The 19000-nt window shown below is 46.2% G+C and overlaps 1 protein-coding gene across 1 annotated transcript; it reads right to left on the bottom strand.

The window, feature by feature from the left end:
* Window positions 1–9371: 9371 nt before the first annotated feature.
* Window positions 9372–17253, bottom strand: LOC142819691 (tyrosine-protein phosphatase non-receptor type substrate 1-like). The gene is made up of 5 exons (XM_089775792.1): window positions 16741–17253; window positions 15542–15853; window positions 12849–13001; window positions 9613–9711; window positions 9372–9475 (listed from the first exon to the last, which is right to left on the bottom strand). Exons 1-5 carry the CDS (start codon window positions 17129–17131, stop codon window positions 9372–9374), a joined length of 1059 nt encoding a protein of 352 aa, XP_089631918.1. The 5' UTR covers window positions 17132–17253.
* Between the last annotated feature and the right edge of the window lie 1747 nt (window positions 17254–19000).

Raw genomic sequence — 19000 nt, 5'->3', positions numbered from 1 at the left:
TCTGTGAGTTTTTGTTTCTGATGCACTAAACTAGTCTTAATTTTTTTAAGCATAATTTCATGGAATTATGGCCTGCTTTTCCTATCATAGTGACTGTGTAAAGTAACACTGCTTAATCAAGCAAATCATTCTATTATCATCACAGACCTGTTCCTATTGAAATCTTCACAACTGAAAGTGTTTTTTATTTTAACCAAAACTAATGTCTGAGCAAATTCAAAATTAAGCTCTTTAAACTGTAAAAGTCTCAGGCCAACATGTGTAAGCAGTTTGATTATCTTGGAGCTACAGAGACTTTTGCTGTAGTGTATGTAATGGAATTCACAGTGTAAATTGTCTTGCCCTTTGTACTACTGGGAACTCAGTGGCAAACCTTTCAGAATCTGAAAACACCTAGTACTGAGAGGTCACAGCTATCATTGAAGTCATACGATGCTGCTTACAATACTGAAATTGCAAAGTGAGTGTAGTCACTTGAATAGAATTGGGCCTCTTTTTCACTGCCCTCCTTAAAGCCAAAGGTATGCAAGTATGAGCACTTCACTTTCTAAAACTTAACTTTTTTTTTTAATTTAGAAAATAATTCCATAAGAACAGTTATTCAAGTACTAGTAATAGGCATTTGTATTACACCTTTCTCGTAATGATCCCAAAGATATAAAGATAAATCGCTATAAAGATAAATTAAATCTTGGAGTCTCTTCACTCACCGCAGAACTATAGCCCAATGGTTTGGAAAGTACTTCTCATTTAACACACAGAGCAACTTAACACCAAGTCATCATGGAAGACTCTGGCTAATACTGTATACAGTAAACATTTTAGGTGGGTAAGTTGTAAGGGAAATGTTTCCAGGACAGAAAGCTCTTAGCTAAATCCTTAGGCTTTTTTATAAGGGCAGTCACTTCTGAGGACTCCAGTACTAGTTTCATTCAATTTTTAAACTTTTGCTGCCATTATTGAAGCATCTTTTCTCAAGCTTTCTCTTGATCCCCACTCTCATGCACACTGTTTCTTAATTACTTCAATCCAAACTGTCTATTTCCTGGTAACTTTTCTCCCTATGAACTGCCCCTTAAGCCCAGGCTACTAGCTGAGATAAACATTTGGTTTATGTTGGAGTGGCAGTTTTTATGTTGGAGAGGAAGGAAGGTCCATGGCTGAAGTGTTAAAGTGAATGACCTGGAAGAGGTGAGTTCAGTTACCCATTTGCTATGTGATTCCTGTGCTCTCTGGGTAATCTTTCTGATGAGATTCTTCATCGCCATGGTGGATTGCAGCAAGGGTTTCCTGTAAGCTATGTGCTCAGGTGACCACTCAGGAGAGATTCAACTAGCAATTAGCAGTAGTGCTCTAAGCTGTCTTAAAAGTTGATGCAAGGCTAGAGCTTTCATAGACTTCTTTTGAAGGAGGTTGAAACAGCTCAAGCAGCTGAGACCTAGTACTGTATTTGAATGGAGCTGTTATCCTCTGCCCCTTCTCCCACTCTTCCCACCAGTTCTCAAAGCTAGGAATAGTTAGTTGGGTATGGAGGGAATTAGTAACTGCTGTAGTTACAACCAGATTTCAAAAGGCAACAGCATGACTGGGGAGAGATTCCACTCAGCCATCCTCATTTTTTAGTAAACATGGCCCATCAATAAGTGTTAGGTGACTAAACCCTGAAGAGGATCCGGACCAGAGAAACTTAGTTGCATTTGCAATTTTACCCAATACATTCATGTTTGTGGACAGAGCGACAGCCTCACTTTACTGAAGCATCTTTTTTCCCTGTATCTCCATACTGCTGTCTCCACTTCTCTGCTCTTTTTCTCATCCTTTACCATCTGCTGTTAGTCATCTTCATACAAATAAACTCATACCAAAGTTGTGTGAGCAGTGTTCCCTGTAAGAGATGCAGTTGTGTGGCCACTAAAGAGAAATTAAAATGCCACCCAGCTGATTATAATAGTGCCCATAACTAGGTTTTTGTTTACTGTTGCACATCTTCACATGTCCTGGTGCATGTAAAAAAAAGTATTGTTCATATAGCTGGAAAAGATTAGAGAGAACATCACCTATGAGCATTTCTTTGACCCTTACCCTCTTTCCTTGTCTAATTGCCCAGTCTAGTTACTCTTCTCCCCAAGGCTGACTACTTCCTCTGCCCTAGGCTACCTAGACTCTGTGCTTCCCTGGTTTCTATACCATCTCTAATGCTCCCAGCAGGCTTTTGGAAATGTATTTTTTTTAATGGAGTGATAATTGGCAAAAATAGGAATAAACCGCTCAGCCTGTTTGCTGGGCTGCTAATGTAAGCTTGGCACAATGATGAAAGGCTGGTACTCTGCACCAAGGAATGAATAGCTTTTAATAACATTGAGTGACAGAAACTAACAGTAAGCAAATTATGATTAAAGAAATATTATGGGCCATCATTTCGCCCATCACAGCACTGAACAGATTAAAAATGGTCCTACCCTTAAGGCACTTTGTCTAAGCCCACTGGGGGCATTTGTGATGGAGTTAAATGTTATCACATGTGTATGAGATAATAGCTGCTGGATGTGCTCCAGGAGTAGTTGATGCAAGTGAGAAAGGATGAAAATTGCAAAAAAGAAAAATGTAGGTCAACAAGCTCGCTATATTGAGAGACATACAGTACACCTCACTGCTATTTTCTTCACATAGATGCTTTTCTAATCACACCTACTTGGGTCAAGACTAAATTCTGCTGTTGGGTCTGCCCCTCTACAGCCAGACTACAACTACACTGCAGGCTTTTTGCGCAAGAACACCTATTCGTGTGCAAAAACTTAGAGCGTCTACACTGCATGTGCATTCTTGTGCAAGTAATTTTACAGTACAGCGTTGGAAAACAGAGCTTCTTCTGGAAGAGTTATTCTCCCCACGTGGAATAAGCCCTCTTGCCCAAGAGCTCTTCTACAAGAAGGCAGTGTAGACAGGCAACATGAATTTCTTGTGCAAGAAGCCCTTCTGGCTAAAATGGCCATTAGAGCTTACTTGCGCAAGAGAGCGTCCACACTGCCATGGATGCTCTTGTGCAAAAGCACATGGCAATGTGGATGTGCTCGTGTGGAAGGCCTTTTCCACAAGAACTCTTGCGCAAAACAGTTCCTGCGCAAGAAGCCTGCAGTGTAGATGTAGTCCCAAAGTAAATCCATTGAAGCTTCTTAATGAAGTTATAAACTCTACAACAGAGTAATATCGGGATCTGGCCTCAAGAATATAGCAAAGAGAATACAGCAGCCACAGAATCTTACAGTGCTTTGTTGAAAAGTCCAAAAAGAGTCACAGGAACTAAAATTACCCAGAAATTACACATTCTTGGGCAAAGATGGATTTTCCATGTGTGTTTCAGACAGCTGTTAAGATGTGATGTAGTTCAGTGTTTTTCAACCTTTTTTTAATAACGTACCCTTTTAAAAAAAAAATAAGTACCCTCAGTACCTACACTTTTCAGACACATTTTTTTCTACCATTGCAACACATATGTTTAAACAAACAACTTAATCGTAGCCAGGCAGGCGATGACATTTTTGGGTGTAAAAAGTACAAAAATAAGTGCTTTAAAACTTGAAACAAAAATGCAGTTTTCTCCAAATTTCAGTTGTGTTGACATACCCCCGCCCCTCCAGACTTCTCTCGAGTACCCCTGAGGGTACTCGTACCACTGGTTGCGAAACACTGATGTATTTCACCATTAATGGACTATGGGCCTGGTTCGCCACTTCTTCATTCCAGTTTTACACTGGTGTAACTCCACTTATTTCACTGAAGATACATTAGCATAAAACAATGGTAACTCAAGCCTTTAGTTCTTTTTCAAGTGATGTCCCCGTGGGTGCTCCACATTAGGTGCTGGGCTTTCCCTGGTGCTGCAGGACGGAGATGTGAAAAGCCGTAATCAGTCGGACTGCGCAAGCGCGGGGGGGAGGGGAGGGCGTCTCGCGCTGTTCGCGCTTTCCCACGCTGCGTGATCCAATCTAATCCAGTTCCTCTCAACCGCCTCAGGCTGCAGACAGACCAAATCGTCTCTCCTTCTTGCTCAACCTTCGTGAGATAAGTTATTTTTCCTCAGTTTTCTACTCTTTTTATATTTCACGTTTGTTTAAAAAAAAAATTCTGTTATAGACTGTTTAATTCTTGTTTCTCCCCCCTCTCCCGATTGAACTTAGGAATCTTGTACAAAGTTTTAAAAAAAAGGGGAGGGATAGAAAAAGAAAAGAGAACAACATTGAAATAGAAAATCCTGGGCTCTCCCGGATTTAAGAAATGCTCCATGTGCATCCGCTGCCTTGGCGAGAGCCAGGTACCGCAAAAATGTATACATTGCTCAAAACTTACAGCCAGGGCCCGCCATGGCCGCGAGATGAGGCTCTGTATTATACTCTTTGATAAGGCGCTCCAGCCGCCTGGCTCAGCCTCTCCGCCTCGAGCCGCTCAACAGACTAAAAAATAGAGTGCCTCTTCCCCCTATAGGGCTCCTTCTAAGAGGTCCAGGCCCTCCCCAAGTAGATCTCTGCCTTAGATCCAGAGGTAGTTCTGCTGTGAAGAGTCAGTCGGGCACTTCTGCTTTAACCACCCGTTCGCGCTCTAAACCATCTAAGACTTTGCCTGGTATTTCGCGCCATGTGGCGGGAACTTCTCCAATAGCGGAACCAGCGCTCTCGGCACTGAAGTCATCGGCGCCGTCTCTATTGACGGAACAGCAGGCACAGTCAGCACCATTATGGGCTACATCTACCTCCTCTTCAAGTCCCTCCCCAGAGGAACCTACAACTTCGGCACGGGAGCAAACAGCTCCTACCCCAGTGTGCGATTGCTCGGCGCCAGCACCGGCCTCACCAAGGGTACACTTGGCATCACCATCGGCACGCACTCACCATGACTCCGGTGCAATACATCATCGCTTGGCACTGACCTCGGTGGCGGAACAGAAAGCCCCAGCTAAAGCACGGGCAAAGACCCGCCATATTTGCAGTCCGTCCTCACCTTTGATGCCTCCTGCTTTTTTTCTGTTTCCATCACCATCTTCACCTCCACCATGAAACAGAAAGTCACCATGGCTGTCCAGGAGTTACACCTCTCCTGATAGACGCTCATCTCCCTTCCTGACACCTCCTGGGGATTCCAAGTCTATTCTCTCCGCTTATGAGGAGATCCTACTCTCCCTCCCCATCCCTCTGATCTAGAAGATCATCCTAGGGGCACGAGCATACTGGACACCACCGTTATGGGCGCTCTCCTTCACACTCATCCTACTATTACCGCGATTGATATGATTATTCCTGTTACCATAGGGAATACTCACCACATCATCGGCGTTACCACTCTTCACCCAGATCCCCGCCTCGTTCGATGACAATCTGCTCCTCTTCCAGACACTCCCCACTTTCCGTCCCTCCGCCCATTGATCAAGGCTCATCACCTCATCATTCACCTCCTACAGTTCAAGAACAACAGCCTCAGACCACTACTGAGCCACATCCTCCTGAAGTATCCCCTACAGATTAATCCTCCTCCCCAGACGAATCAGTCACCCCTGGAGATGTCTCCCCACCAGACCACTTGAGAGAGTTCCAAGATCTGTTTAAGAAAGTGGCAGCGTCTCAGGAAATCCAGCTGATTGAAATTAAAGACTGTTACACCTTGGTTCGGTGATGTGGTGGAAGCCTCAAGGGTTAAAGCCGATTACCCAATGAAAACTACTGGATGATGGTGTAAAACAAAAGATCTTTATCAAGTGGAATGATTCTTTTATCAAAACCAACAATTAGAAAATGGTCTTTTTAACTAACAATTACCCAATGCTTTTACAGGGTAGAAAACTTGAACACAATTATACCTAACTGATTACAATTCCTAGATTACAATTTATTTATATTAAATCACTATCCCTAATTTGCTTAACGCAGCGCAGCATACAAACAAAAAATACAAAAAACAAAGCCAAAATAATAACAATAAAAAGGCCACCCACCGCCAATCCTTCCAATGTTACTTTAGGACAGCTGGCGGAGTTAGTCATTGATTTTTGCTGTTACAGGTTAACAACTCCTGGGTTTTCTTCTAACACTTGTACCTAGACTAAAACATAACACTATCACACAGCACAAAATTACACTATCTATACAATGCAACTTGCTTATACCTCACAAGATTACAAGATATGATTAATACAACTTAACTACTGACTAAGCTAACAATTGATAGATTTAAGTAATACTTACAAATCCAGCAATGATAACAACATGAAGACACACAAAAACTCGGAGCATGCTCAGGACTCGTGTACCCCTATCTTTGACTCAAAGGGTGGGGAAGGCAGCCTCAGGGTGATCAATCCTTCAGCTGGGTAAAAAAACCCACGTGCCCTCAATACACGGAACCTCCGTCGAACAAAGGGGTTGAGGATCTTTTATAACATATCCTGATATCCGGTACCTTATTAGGGTCAGTTCCCTGGCTGGGCCTGATAGGCTGGTAATGAGGTAACGTGAAATACTGCCCTATAGGATTTTTCATGATGCCTGCCTGATGGCCCCGTGGACAGTGCTGGGTGTGGGTATGGTCAGTGTGCATGGCAGTTGCGTCTTATCTCCCTATGCCTACCTCCCTGCCTTCAAGGACTGGTCAAGAGAGTCTTATTTATCTCTTGCAGCTGTGTTCTATTTTTTTCATGCTCATCTCCCTGTTCTATGATGCCTACAAGGCCAAATTCCATTTACAGAAAGCTACATTGTGCTTCCCATGCTTTTCTGAGTATCTTACGGTCTGGTTTCAGTGAGGGGCCTAGTGAGGCAGGATGGGCGATACGCGAAGGCCATGGTCAGAAAAGGCCTGCTTTACAACAAAGACAAGCAACATCGTCGCCTAAAAAATTTACAGACCACCCATACTACAAAACTGGCTATACCTTTGGACGAGGCTATCCTGGAAGTGAATAATGATCTCTGGCAGACTCCCGCCTCTGCTCTTCCCACTAACAAGTGGGCTGATAAGAAATATTTTATACCCCCATAGGGATCAGACGTTCTTTTTTCCCACCTTCAACCCAATTCCCTAGTAGTTGATGCAGCTCAGCAGAGATCCAAGGCTCCGTGCTATAAATCAAATGCATCAGACAAGGAGTTAAAGAGGCTTGACTTATTTGGCAGGAAGGTGTATACCTCCTCAACTTTGCTTCTGAGGATTGCCAATTACCTTGCTCATTTGTCAAATCACAATTTTGACAATTATGCAAAGCTCACACCTTTGATGGAGGCCCTTCTGGAATCTGAGGCCACTTCTAAAATCTGTGGTTCAGGAGGGTTATGCTGCCACTTGAACCAGTCTCCAGATCACTATGGATGTGGCAGACACCGCAGCCCACACTACTGCCACAGCGATAGTTATGTGCAGCGCCTCATTCCTCCAGGCAACAACAGGCCCAAAGGAGCTGCAATCTAAAGTGGAGGATTTACCATTTCAGAAAGATGTTCTATTTGCTGAAAAGACTGATTCGGTCTTGCATTCTAGCAAGGACACTAGGACAACATTGAGGTCACTTGGGATATACACTCCACCATGTAGGAGGAAACGTTATATGTCTTTCCAAAGACATTATGATTATTTCCACCCCAGACAACACTGGCAACCGCAATATCTATAGTTCGACCAACCACGTCAGAATCAACACCAGAGACCAATGCAACGTCAGAATCAAAATAACCACACGCAAACTCAACCCGGCAACAAGCAGCACGTTTGACATGTTGGTCGAGAGTGAACAGATAGCCTCTCCAAGCCCCGGTCACATCTTTCACCATCGCTTAAGGCCCTTCTACAACCAATGGGCCAACGTCACTGCCAACAAATGGGTTCTAGAAATAATCCACTCGGATTATGTCATTCCATTCCGTTCACACCCACTCACAACCCCACCATTCCCGTCCCTCTTCTGGGACCCCTCTCAAGAAGATCTATTGCGAACTGAGATTTCATCCTCCACATAGGAGCAATAGAGAACGTACCACCTCAATTTCAGGGGAGAGGATTTTACTTCCGCTATTTCCTGGTGCAGAAAAAAAAACTGGCGGATGGAGACCTATATTGGATCTTTGACATTTCAACAAGTATATTCGAAAACAGTGCTTCAAGATGGAGACATTGACCTCCATTCTACTGGCCCTGGTGCAGGGCAACTGGTTTGCTGCTCTCGACCTAAAAGATGCCTATTTCCACGTGACAATTCATCCCGCTCACAAAAAATTTCTACGCCTCATAATTGGCACAGACCATTTTCAGTATCAAGTGCTGCCATTCAGCCTTGCAACAGCACCGAGAGTCTTTACAAAGACATTCACAGTCGTAGCTGCTTGCCTTTGATGCAATGGCGTTGTCATGTATCCCTACTTGGATGACTGCCTAATAAAAGGATGTTCATCGATAGAAACTGCAGGCATGGTGCAGAGTACGATCAAAACTTTGTGTGTCCTAGGTCTCCTCCTCAACGAGGAGAAATCCACCTTGACTCCTACTCAGAACCTAGAATTTATAGGCGCGCACCTCGATTCAGTTACAGCATGGGCATGTCTATCCATGACCAGATTTCAAGTAATCCAAAACCTGTAGGATGAACTCTTATACAAACGAGTAGTACAGGTTATTACAGTACTCAAGCTAATGGGTCATATGGCCTCCATGACATACGTCATTCCCCACACCAGATTACACTTCCAGCTGCTGCAACACTGGTTGATCTCAATATACGATCCCATCAATGTACGCAAGCGGGTAACCGTTCCATTTGTTGAAGCAAATGATCCTTTCTGTTTTGGCGGCTAATATACAGCTTTATTGATCAATAAGGCACAGAGTGAGCCAACGTGGTCTCAGCAGAGCCGGGCCTAGTAAGGCTGCCTAATACAATCAATCCTAGTATCTTTATACCCTTAACCAAACAAGTCTGACATCAGGACATCCAATTACAGAAATCATCAATTAAACTCAGAAAGCAAAACCGTTATCAGCAAGATCGAGGGCAGGTACTAGGGAGTGAGGCTCCTTCCTTAACCAGCTCAATTAACACATTCCAATAGCTCATCTTGCAGGCCTCTGTCCTGGGGTAACAGAAAATTCACTCTGGTATACGTGCAGCAGCAAGAAGCTGAAATGATTTCTGTTATACAAGATGGCTTCTAGCTAAATATGAAAACGGTTTCCATACATTCAACGTCTGGTCCTCCCTCTACTGGTGGACAGAAGATGACAATGAACTTTCAGGCACTCCATTTCATCACCTGCTCCCTTGTTGTCACATGACCACAGATGCCTCCCTCATCGGCTGGGGTGCCCACATGGGAAACCTATCTATCCAAGGCCGTTGGTCACCGCAAGAGTCTCTGCTGCACATAAAGCTCCTGGAATTGAGGGCTGTTGCCGGCGCTTGCAAACACTTCTGTGCACACCTCTGGAACTCTACAGTCGGCGTCTTTACGGAAAACATAGCGATGATGTATTATATAAATCACCAAGGCGGTACGCGATCCCGATTCCTGTGTACGGAAGCAACCCGATTATGGAATTGGTGCATTGCCAACAGCACTACTCTTGAGGCGTCCTACTTACTTGGCATTAGCAATACGATGGCAGATTCCCTCAAAGGAATTTCCCAACACACCACGAATGGGAAATCGATCGGGATGTCCTCCATTCGATCTTCCGTCGCTGGGGCACACAGAGAATAGACATATTCGCTACTGCCAGCAACAGGAAATGTCACCATTTCTGTTCCAGAATGGGCCTAGGTCACCAATCCTTGGGAGACACCTTCTTCCTCAATTGGAAAGGTCCCCTCATGTACGCTTTTCTGCCTATCCCTCTTATCTTCAGAGTCCTACAGAAGATCAAACTCGACAGAGCCGCAGTAATTCTGATAGCACCAGAATGGCCTCACCAGCACTGGTATCCACTCCTCTTACAACTCACACAACTTCCACCATATCATCTTCTGTTAATCCAGAATCTTCTAACTCAAAAGCGAAGCTCTGTCCTTCACCTGCAATTGCGCACTCTTCATCTCTCAGCCTGATACCTAGTTAGCTGAACGCCTCTGAGACCCTATGCCAGTGATTCCCAACCTTTTTCCCCAGGGAGGAACCCCTGAAATAATTTTTTATATCCCGAGGAATCCTTACCTATGAAAACGTTTGCTTGGCCAGAAAAAGTTGACAGCGGGGAGCGCAATTCAATTACTGCTACATTTTTTGAAGAAAATTTATTTGTAAAGAGCTTGGGGAGGGGGTGAGTTTGAGTGTGTGTGTAAATGTGTGTGTGTGTGTGAGAGAGAGAGAGAGTGAGAGAGAGAGAGCTTACAGTGTAAGAAAAAAATTGGAGTATTTTTCCTGTCTTTACCATGAGATAATTATTCTTACCCATTACAAGGGTCTAGCCCTTCCAACTATGTGGAACCCCAGCGGTGAGTATTAATTGTGTCAGTTCGAGGTGCTTCTCAATTATGCTTTTGCAGGCTTTCCAGTTTGTCAACCTCGTGGAGCCTCTGGAGATGTCTCCTCCGTGAAGCAGTTTGAGAAACACTGTTTTAGAGGTGAATCTTTTAATGGGGCACTACAGAAGAATGCTAAAAATATAGGCCCAGACTCACCTGCGTACGCTAGCTTCAGTGACCAAAAGAAGTCCTTAACTTGGCTTAACCAGCTAGTTAAAATGGGTTAAGGGTGCACTGTGTTATCTAAGCAGCATAAAATTTCAGGAACACACCAATGACTCTAGTCTCCAATCTCATCATCCATAAATGCTACACTCGGCTCAATAGAAACTCACTTAAACCCACTCTCCTAAAGTACTACAGTAGAGGCTACCTTAATGTAAGGTAAGAGCACAAAAATGGGCACCTTTCCCATTGCAACAATGACAAACTGCATACCTCACAGCCCTGTGATAATTTTCACATGCTCTCAGCGCACTACATGGTAACCACCATCAGCCCTAGAGATGTAGCTTTATTAGATTTTCAAATGTCAAAGATATGCGTAAAAGGAAACCTCACTATTTGAAGTCTAGAACAGCTTCTCACAATCAGCATGATGTAGTGGAAATAAAGGGAATATCTGAAAAGACCTGGGAAAACATCTGATTGATTGAAGTCAGTCTCACTAATCAATCATAGAAGCTACAGCAGACCTATATCTAGTCTATACCCCTGATAGTCTAGGAATGTTCCCACAATGTATTGCCCAGGGTTTTTACCCAATCTGCTTCAAAATGTCTTTAGTGATGGGGCTTTTACAACTTCTCTTGGAGACTATTTCACCATCTAATGCAACCCTCTGTCAGGAAACCTCACTGCTTACGCTACATTTTCCCCTTGTTAATTTTGCTCTCTTATTCCTCCTCATGCACCATCAAATAACTCTTCTATAGCCTGGATGCTGTAGTTTTCAGCTATTTCCTGAGTGTTGATGTTCCCCAGTGGCACTTTTCCACTACTCATTACTTAGAAAACCCATACTTAATCTGGAAAGTACAGCTTCTGAAATATTGATTAATGCATCTTAAATTATTAAAGCCATGCAAAATCATCATGCATTTTAGTACTTTTTTTGATTTAGTCAGTCACATGTATTTTCCTTTCAGTAACATTTGTAACAGGTGCATGAATGGGCTTAAGGAATCTGCAAAGAAACTGTCTGTACAAATGCAAACATTGTTCGTATTAGGCATGTCAGCATCCATCAGCGTTTTTGAAATGCAAGTTAAGAATATAAACCCAGTGGTAGAGAAAAGTAGTAAGTAATGAATAAAGAATGCCAACTATTTACAAAAATGGTATTCTATTCAAATGTCCAAAAGATAAGTCAGTATGTAGGAAAGGCTTAGGCATTGTTAATGAGTAAGTTATCCTAGGACAAGCAACATTAATATATGTATTTCATAGAACTGGAAGGGACATTGAAATCTAGTCCCCTACCCTCATGGCAGGACCAAGTACCATCCCTGACAGATTTGCCCCAGATCCCTAAATGGCTCCCTCAGGAACTGAGCTCACAACCCTGGGTTTAGCAGACCAATGCTCAAACCACTGAGCTATCCCTCCAGATGCCTTCTGAAACCTAGCCTTCAAACCGTATATTTGAAACCAGAAGAATGGGGTTAATGAAAGTAAAAAGGCAGCATGGGAACCCTTGGAAGAGTGACTAGCTTTTTTTTTAAAGAAATATTTAACCGAGGAGCAGAAAAAGAGCCGAGGCATGCCATAGATGAGGTGATAGAACACATGCAGAGAGCTGCACAGCACAAATGGAAAGGCGTCTGCAGAATGGGTAAATCTGCACAAAGAAATGGGTAAGAGAGCAACGATAAGAAAATCACTGTGAACATGAGAAACTTGCCAGACAATGGAAAATAAGACAGGATGTTAATTTCCTTTAAATGGGTGTTTGTTTTCCCTAGTTCTGAAAAGTTAGGGTCTAATTGCGTGAGGTGCTGTACATCTCTATGGGTTGCCCAGCACTTTCTCACTCCCCCTCACCTAAGTCCCGATAGACTAATGTGCTTGAGTATGCACCTAACTTTAAGCATGTGAGTAATTTAATTGGCTTCACTGAGATCAGCCCATCTTCAAAGTTAAGCATGAAGAGCTTTCATGGATCAGAGCCAGCGTGCTCAGCATATTGCAATATTGAATCTTACAACTGCACTGGATGAACTAATTGTCACCTGAAATTACACAGCCATCTGCAAAGAGAGACCACCAATTTACAGGTAAAAATTGAGCATCAAATATCTAGTGCAAGGCGTTATTACAAAACACTGGAGTAGCAAAGTAAAATTGATGAACTTACAAGGCTTCGTATACTTCTTCAGAACAACACATGATATTAGTATAATCAGCAACATCATAGTAGATATGACAAAAGTCCGTAGGTATGGATTGATGTTGTCTGTGATAGAAACTTTCCTGTCTAAAAAAGAACAGTTTAGTAAAATAATGTTTCCTATTTAAAAAAAAAAGAAGAAAAAAAACTTCTGTTGCAAATTTTGTTAGTCTTTTAAATGCCACTGGACATTCTGTTGTTTATACAGACAAGTGACTTATTTACTAAGAGCAATCAAATTATTGTTATATTTCCTTTAACCAAACTATAAATGACTATATGAATTGTAACATTCCTTGTTTTTCTATGTAAAATCTCCTGATTCACAAGTGTTGAATGGAGTACAGGCAGTCCCCGGGTTACGTACAAGATAGGGACTGTAGGTTTGTTCTTAAGTTGAATCTGTATGTAAGTCGGAACTGGCGTCCAGATTCAGCCGCTGCTGAAACTGATCAGTTTCAACAGTGGCTGAATCTGGACGCCAGTTCTGACTTACATACAGATTCAACTTAAGAACCCCAGGCATCCCCAAGTCAGCTGCTGCTGAAACTGATCAGCGGCCGATTCCAGGAAGCCCGGGGCAGGGGCTTCCTGTAGTCAGCCACTGGTCATTTTCAGCAGCTGCTGACTAGGGGACACCTGGGGCAGAGCAGCTGGGGTGCTGCTGGGTTGGTCCAGTGGCACCCAGAGCGGCGCTACGGGACCAACCGGCAGCGCCCCAGCTGCTGTACCACAGGCGTCCGGAGCAAAGCCGCGGAGCACGGGGGCAGCGGGACAGCCCAGACGCGCCGTGGCTATCCTGCTGCCCTCGGGCTCCATGGCTTTGCTCTGCTTTGCTCCCCATCCCCCTGGTCTGCAGACCAGGGGGACGGGGAGCAAAGCGGCGGAACATGCGGGCAGCGGGACAGCCCAGACGCGCCGTGGCTATCCTGCTGCCCTCGGGCTCCGCGGCTTTGCTCTGCTCTGCTCCCCCCCCCCATGGTTTGCAGACCAGGGGGGGGGGAGCAGAGCAGAGCACAGCAGAGCGGCGGAACGCGCGGCCAGCTGACAGCCCAGACGCGTCTGGGCTGTCAGCTGGCCGCGTGCTCCGCTCTGCTCCCCCTCCCCCTGGTCTGCAGACCAGGGGGAGGGGGAGCAGAGCAGAGCAGAAGAACGCGCGGCCAGCTGACAGCCCAGAAGCGTCTGGGCTGTCAGCTGGCCGCGCGTTCCGCCGCTCTGCTCTGCTCCGCTCTGCTCCCCCTCCCCCTGGTCTGCAGGGGGGGGGGAGCAGAGCGGAGCGCGCGGCCAGCTGACAGCCCAGACGCGTCTGGGCTGTCAGCTGGCCGCGCGTTCCGCCGCCGCTTTGCTTCCTCTCCCTGGTCTGCTCGAGACCAGGGAGAGGAAGTGCCCCGTTCGTAACTGCGGATCCAATGTAAGTCGGATCCGCGTAACTCGGGGACTGCCTGTACTACTTTATTCCATAAGGCTGAACCTTTTACTTCTAATCAATCAACATTTCAGCAACTAGTCCTGTGGCCTCCCCCTCTCTCCTGTGGGGCTGGAGCACCAGCTCCCCGTTGTGGAGGGAAGGGGAGCCCCAAGACTCACAGGCTGGAATCAGGCAAGCTGGGGACTGATCTGACCCATGGGCTTTGCCTAGTGGGGCAGGAGGGAAGTGAATCCGTGTGCTGCTGCTCCTGCTCCCTGCCACCTCCTCCCCTCTAGGTGAGAAAATGGCAGCACAGAAAAGTGCTGCCAGGAGGCTTTTCCCCAATTGTAGCAGCAGTGCCTGGGAGTGGTGGAAGACACAGAGCCATGTGTGTTACCAGGAAGCTGCACCAAGTAAGTGCCCTTCTCATCTCCCAGACCCTGCACTCCCACCCCACTCCTGAACTCCACCTCCTGCCCAACCCTCTTAGCCCTACTTGGGTCCTGCATTCCTCTCCTGCCCAGACCCCACACTCACTCCTCTTCTGCACCCTACCTCCTGCCCAACCTTCCCACCCCCAGCCCACTCCTGCACCCTCCAACCCAGACACCCAGCAGCCCCGTCCCACACACTGAACCCCTCATTTTTGGCCCCGCCCCATACCTATTGGGGCTGCACATATCCACTAGCACAAGGCCTTCCTAGGTTTAATTGTGTGAGGGGAATATGAGGAGTATCTTTCTGTTTCTCAGTTGGGGGCCACATCAGTGAGGTGGGTTTTTTGTTTGTTTTGTTCCTTACTTTTGTGCTGCCCCGCCTCCCAAAAAGAGGTTCCTCATCCCTGACCTAAAGCCACAGCAAGCTGAATGGAGCAACCTCATAAGCAACCTCATAAGCTTAGGCTTCACTTTCTCTTGCAATATTTCAGGTAAGATTTCACAAGGTACAAGGAAGGGGGAAATAAGCACTCCGTTCACACTGCATTTCAAAATCTTGGGGCAGAGTCCTCTCTTGTTCTATGTCTGTGCGATACCAATTACAATGAATAAAGAATAAAGAATAATTATCTTTCTGTATCTCTGAGCTATTTTTCACTGTCAACTGCTTCATATTCTCAAGGGATGGCCCAATAGTGATCTGAATGTTCAGCTTGTTTTCTATTTATCATGCACCCATATTTCCCGTTGGACACAGCTGAGCCTAATGAGTACCGTACCTTGGACTGCTTAAGAAGCTCACAGTGCGCATTTACCTTTATCTAGCTGTTTCAGGGTGAGATTTTTCACAACCGGCATTTTCAGTGAAGAGTGATTCACTTGGCAGGAAAACAGGGCAGATTCGCTCCAGTCACGTCTAGAAACAATTAGGTTACTTATAAAGGAGGAAGTCCCATTGCTGTTGTGGAACAGAGAGTCATTCCTTGTCGCGTTAATGAGCAACTGGCCGTCCTTAGTCCAGGAGAGCTGGATGTCTCCAGGATAGAAGTCCCAAGCACTACAAGTTAACATGGTCTCCTTGTCAACGGATGGAGAAGAGGCCAAAGAAACCCCAACAACCGGAAGAGCTGAAAGAGGAAAAAGAAATCTAGTCACTTCTCTCTGCAGCTCTTTACTCGAATGCCTCAGACGTGTTACCACTCCCTGTGCAACTGGGGCACTGCAGGACAGCACAAGGCTGGGTGAGGTAAAGCAGCAGGTCTCCTGTGAAGCTAATGAAGTGGGGTTCCAGGGGCCTGGCTCAAGGGTCAGAGCATTGATGTCACCTCCACAACTGCCCTGAACTGCTCTGCCGCACCAGAGGGAGCGGCTCAGTCCCTGAGGGAGGAACCTGGGGGGATATAGACCATGTGCACAGAACTGGTATCTGTGTTCATGGGGAGCACCACGGAACAAAGTATTACCTATTAAACAGGAGCTGGGAAGCCTTTGATGCCCCATAGCAAGGCCTAGGCTATGATAAACAGGGAACCATACCAGTACCTGCACAGGCTCAGATTGTCACTACAGAGCATAGTCATCATAAAGCAGCCCCCGCTCCCCAGCAGTGCGTGTCACACAAGCATTTCAACCCGTCCTTGACCCGCATATCAGAGCACTGCAGCGTTTGGGTTATTTGGAACACAGGCAGCCCCGGAGACTGTGGGGCAAAGTGTGTGGAGGGCCAGCTCTGCATCCCTAGAAAGGGAGGGGCAGGGCCATAGCCAGCCAACTCAGTCTCAGCTGGACCACGGTGCACACACACTCCTTAACCTCAGAGACACTGCCCCGCTTCGGCAGCAATTCAAAGGGGTCCAGGGCTCCAGCTGTTGCCATGCGGCAGTAGCAGCAGTGGCAGCTGGGAGCCCTGGGCCCCTTTGAATTGCAGGGTCCCAGGGCAACTACCCCCTTTGCCTCCTTTCTCCCCAACTCCCCTGCCATCTGCAGGCGTGAACACAGGGAACTTGCTGCTCACCTAAAACTGTGAGAGAAATGTGAGTCTGGCCTAGAGTTCTCACAGGAGGAGGGATTATCTTGTCCAAGGTACAGCTATAAACACCAGAATCTTTGACAGAGACTCTCTCCATAACAACCCAAACCCGTTTTGTCGTCTTATTGTAGTCTAGGTTTATACGCTCTGTGCAATTTCTGCTCCCAAAGGTGAAATTTCCAAGCTGTATATAACACAGCTCAGCAGAGCTGCCATTTCTTCTCAGAGTTACAGCCAACCCTTCTGGTTCTTCTATGCTCTGCGCACACTCAGCCTTCACCATTTCACCCTGTAATGCTGAGACCATCTTTGCACTCAGTGCAATGGAGGTGTTTTGGCCCATCAGCCCTAAATGGGAAAGGAAAACAAATGTCATTTGTTATTAAAATCATTATTTGTATCACACTAGCACCTAGAGTCTTCAGTCAGTATCAGTACCCTGCCATGGTAAGTGCTGTACAAACAGGTAGTAAGAGACAGTCTCTACCTCAGACATCTTAAAATCTAACTTGGGGTGGGCAATACTTTTTAATGTGGGTCCATTCCAAGATTTTGGAAAGTGGTCGAGGGCCACACTCTTCCATGATATTAATAGAGGAGCTGCGGAGTCTGGGATGGAGGTTGGGTGCAGAAGGGAGCTTGGGGTAAGGGATTGGGGTGCAGGAGGGAGAATGGTGTCTGGGAGGGAGTTTGGGTGAAAGGTGGTTGTGACCTAGGGCAGGGGACTGGAGTGCAGGGATTTGGGCTGTGACCTAGAGTGGGAGGGGAGTGTGACCTGGGGCAGGAGATTGGGCTGCCAGATGTGGGATGGGGTATGGGTGCAAGAGGGTAGCAGAGGGTTTGGGTATTTTGACTTGGGAAGGGAGGGGCGGGGGTGCCAGAGGCAGGCTTTGGCCAGGAGACTTACTAGCGAGCAGCCAAACCAGCCTGCCTGCCTGCAGAGCTAAGTCTTGCACAGCTTAAAATGTTTCCCAGCCAGCCAGCCTCCCTGCCCGGTCATGTGCTTTGTGAATAACTCAGCTGAGGAGAGGGGGCATGGTTCTTCACTACCTGTTATTCAAATAGGCAACTCCCACTGGCCAGTTTCTGTCCAGAAAGCAGTCGGTGGGATTGTCCTGGGGGTGGGGGCAGCTCCTGAAACTTCTCCCCCTCTCCTCCAGTTTTGAAACAGAAACAGAACCCAGCAGTTGTGTTTCTGAGCAAGGTGTGGGGCTGTAAGGCAAGCAGGGGAGCCAGCCCAGGGCTCGCCACGGCCTCTGATGCCTGGATCCAGTGGCTTGGCAGGCTGTATTTTGCCCAGGCCTAATCTAAATAGATCTTATGGTCTCAGTAGAGACTGCAGGCCAATGACACACAGACTACAGAAACTCCAAGATACATATCTTGATAATTGTATCTGCTATGCAGGTCTCGGAAATAGGCTTCTACCTAATCCCACAATCCAGGTTCATCAGCCAACAATCGCCACCCAATATGGCTCTTCTACCCTGCCTATCTGTCTCATAAAAATAGTTCTTTGGGTGCTTGTTCATGTCCATTCAACATAGGTGTGTGCGCCTGCCCTGTGGGGGGACTGGAACACCAACATGTACTTCCCAATGCTGGCGGGAGGGACCTTGAGCCTCAGGGGCTGGATCTAGGCATGCCAGGGGCCACATCTGGCCCCCAGGCCTTAGGTTTCCCATCCCTGATCTAGAACATGGATCAAAAGTTCCCCTGGTCTCAGGTTTTGTTTTTGCAAAGCCGATATGCAACCTCTTGGCTCATCTCTCCAAATAAGATATTTAGAGAGCTCTGCAAAAAATTGCTGGTCAAACTCTAAAGGAGGTTTTTTGTAACTTTTAACTGCTAAGCTTCCTGTTGTTATCAGACCAGAGAGGAAGACAATTTTAACAGGGATCAGGGAGGAGAGAGTCAGTAAGGTTTTGGCAACTGAGGTTCATGAAAGACAAAAACTAAAAGGTACTGCTGATACTTCATCCTCCATATGGATTTGGCTGTGTGTGTAGGAAGACTGATTTGAGGACTCATGTAGAAGGGGTTGGGGCAAAGCCATCCCTTGATGGGGTAAATTGGGGGCAAGCCTGTTCTGAGCCTTGTGCTTTGAGGGGCCCTGCATGTTAGCGTGTCATGCAGGGGGTACTAGGCCAGCTGAGAAGGGTGAGGACTGTGCTAGGCCAGCCCGGATGGGGGTTCGCAGTTGAGGGGCGCCAGGTTGGCCTGGGGGATGAGGTTAAGGTGCAGG

This window comes from Pelodiscus sinensis, chromosome 1, assembly GCF_052426305.1.
Source record: "Pelodiscus sinensis isolate ZL-2025 chromosome 1, ASM5242630v1, whole genome shotgun sequence".
In the NCBI taxonomy this organism is placed as follows: domain Eukaryota; kingdom Metazoa; phylum Chordata; order Testudines; family Trionychidae; genus Pelodiscus; species Pelodiscus sinensis.
The sequence above is the reverse complement of the archived record's forward strand: the minus strand, read 5'-3'. Positions and strand labels throughout refer to the sequence as shown.